This window comes from Acomys russatus, chromosome 28, assembly GCF_903995435.1.
Source record: "Acomys russatus chromosome 28, mAcoRus1.1, whole genome shotgun sequence".
Lineage (NCBI taxonomy): Eukaryota > Metazoa > Chordata > Mammalia > Rodentia > Muridae > Acomys > Acomys russatus.
In genome coordinates this window covers 37,918,858-37,921,697 of record NC_067164.1, presented here as the reverse complement: position 1 = coordinate 37,921,697, position 2,840 = coordinate 37,918,858, and the positions used below count along the sequence as shown (strand labels likewise).

At 37.3% G+C, this 2,840-nt stretch overlaps 1 protein-coding gene across 1 annotated transcript; it reads left to right on the top strand.

Annotated features, from left to right (window-relative positions):
• The first annotated feature begins 951 nt into the window (after positions 1 to 951).
• LOC127210804 (olfactory receptor 9K2-like) lies at positions 952 to 1,920 on the top strand. Its single transcript, XM_051170553.1, has one exon. The coding sequence runs from the start codon at positions 952 to 954 to the stop codon at positions 1,918 to 1,920; it is 969 nt and encodes a 322-aa protein (XP_051026510.1).
• Positions 1,921 to 2,840: the final 920 nt, after the last annotated feature.

The following is a 2,840-nucleotide window of genomic DNA, read 5'->3' as shown; positions in this document are numbered from 1 at the left end:
TATTTTTATAATTTCAAAAAACAGAAATGCTTCAAAATAATTAAAGTTGTTTTTGTTGCTAAACTGTCAGTCTACAGGAAAATAGAATGGCTTGAATGGTTTTGGAAAATTAACATATGCTTACTCTTAAAACTATTGAGCTCTTACCATTAGGTTAAGAGCTCATTAGCATTTCCTGCCTAATACAATCTATTTTTCTATGGAGTCAATAATTTTGACTGGCTCATTGCTTTGGAGCCTCTATTTTATTTCACACTTAAAAATGTTTCAGATGTGTTTTCCGATAGATTTACAGAGGATTAGGATGAATCAACATCATAGGATAAGAATATAAATGTCTTACTGACATTTTATTTGCATTTAAATTAAATGGTTATATCCCATGAACTAAAAATTGGCCACTTCATGAAAGATCTCTGAGGAAAATAATTTCTTGAAAGATTTCTGAAGCATTAATAATTCATTTGATAGCTCATGCTGCCTTGCATTACACTCAGCTTTCTGTTCGTTTACTTTTTATTAGAGATGAGAAGGTGAACCATGTTATTAAAGAGAAACTAAATTTAAGATGAGCTTAAATTTTAGAAAAGCATATTTTTAATATTATACATTTATCAATCTTTAAAATTTTGATATAATATTAGTCATAACTAGTAATATACAGCTTCTCATATGACAGTACAGATATAAGAAGTATCAAACTACATTATATTTCAGGTAATACTATTCTGGAGTGCCATTAATTTTGATCCAATTGTGTTGCCTTAGGCAGAAGCAGTAAGGAATCTCTCATCTGCAGTTTGCTGCTTTGTAAACTTAGTGGGGTAGTGGATGCAAAAGTTTATGTCAACTATAAGTATTCTTTAATATGAAATGCTACTGGTCATACCTGATAAAATATGAGGAATTTATACATTGATTTTCTTTTATAACCCAAAGCAGAAATTTGCCATGGGCGACAAGGACAGAGACAACCACTCAGAAGCGACTGACTTCATTAACCACTCAGAAGCGACTGACTTCATTCTTGTAGGGATCAGGGCCCGTCCGGAGCTCCACAGTGTCATCTTTCTTCTATTTCTGATTATTTATGGGATGGTTCTTCTGGGAAACCTTAGCATGGTCGGCATCATCGTGAGTGACCCTAGGCTGAACACGCCAATGTATTTCTTCCTAGGCAATCTCTCTATCATTGACCTCTCCTACTCCACAGTCATTGTACCTAAGGCCATGGCCATCATCTTATCTCAGAAAAAGACCATATCCTTTGTAGGCTGCGTGGCCCAGCTTTTCCTTTATGCACTTTTTATGGTAACGGAAGCCTTTGTGCTGGCAGCCATGGCCTATGACCGATTCGTTGCCATCTGCAACCCTCTCCTCTACAGCATCCGCATGTCCAGGAGTGTCTGTGTCCAGCTGGTGGCTGGGTCTTATGTCTGTGGCTGGGTCAGCTCTGTCCTCCAAATCAGCGTAACGTTCTCCATGTCATTTTGTGCCTCCAGGGTTATCGATCACTTTTACTGTGACTCCAATCCAATCGAAAAGATCTCCTGCTCTAATACCTTTATCAATAAGATGGTGTCACTTAGTCTGGCAGTGCTCATTATTTTGCCCACAATAATTGTTATTGTAGTGTCTTACATGTATATTGTGTCCACCGTTTTAAAAATCCACTCCAGGGAAGGGAGGAAAAAGGCCTTTTCTACCTGCAGCTCCCACCTCGGGGTTGTAAGTTTGCTTTACGGGACTGTTTCCTTTGTGTATCTCACGCCTCCAACTAACCCCGAACTTCGTAAAATAGCTTCGGTATGTTACATTTTGTTGACACCCATGTTGAATCCCTTAATCTACTCTTTACGAAATAAGGATGTAAAACATGCTGTGAAAAAAGTCTTGTGCAAGAAAAATGTTTCACCGTAAGAAGGCTTGCGCTCCGTTTTATCAATTCTTGTATTAGGTGATTGTTGTCGGTCTGATGGCCTCTTAGACATTTAAAGGTCAAGTGTACTTTTAAAAAGAGATGACAGACCCTCAACTTCCATTGTGCACAAAATTAATAATTTCCTGAAAACAACATTCCAAAGAAATTACAGGTTTCTTCAAGGTGATTACACATGAGAGCTCTGGACATTGGTGAAGATCGGGTGCATTTTCTATAAACAATTATGTTTCTTACTCTGCCAATAACATGCTGCTATGTGAATAGAGAAAAAGTGAAGTATTTTATATGCACAGGTAGAACTCAGGTGGATAAGGCACTTCGTACCATGACTAAGTAGGAAACTGTGCCTTTACCCTTGCTAATATGCCAATGACACTTGGTATAATGTTAGTGTTGTGTTTTGTGTTTGATGGCGTGTAACAGTGTCAAAGCATGTGTATGTGGTAAAAAGAAAAAGGAAAGAAAGCATTATAAGAATTATATATGCTGAATTAAAGAACATAGAAAACAACTTTGGGTCAGGTGGTGGTAAAAACACGCCTTTAATCCCAGCACTCGAGAGACAGAGAAACACAGGCTCTGAGTTCAAAGCCGGCCTGGTCTAAAGAGTGAGTTCCAGGACAGCCAGGATTACACAGAAAAACCCCCGTCTTGAAAAAACAAACACTAAAAACCCATACAAATAAGGAAAATTTAAATTACTTTTCATTGAGTAGCATAAATCATCTCTACTTTCCTTTCATATAACAAAAAATTAAGATAGTAGCATTTTTCAAGTCAAACTGCCTCTGGGATGACACAATAAGAAAACATAGTTTAAAAAAACCCAGAATAGCTAAGACAATCTTGTACAATAAAAGGTGCTCTGGAGGAATCTCCATACCTGATCTCAAACTGT

What these genes read in the sequence shown, in the direction of transcription:
- LOC127210804 (XM_051170553.1), top strand. Translation starts at nt 952, where the DNA reads ATGGGCGACAAGGACAGAGACAACCACTCAGAAGCGACTGACTTCATT.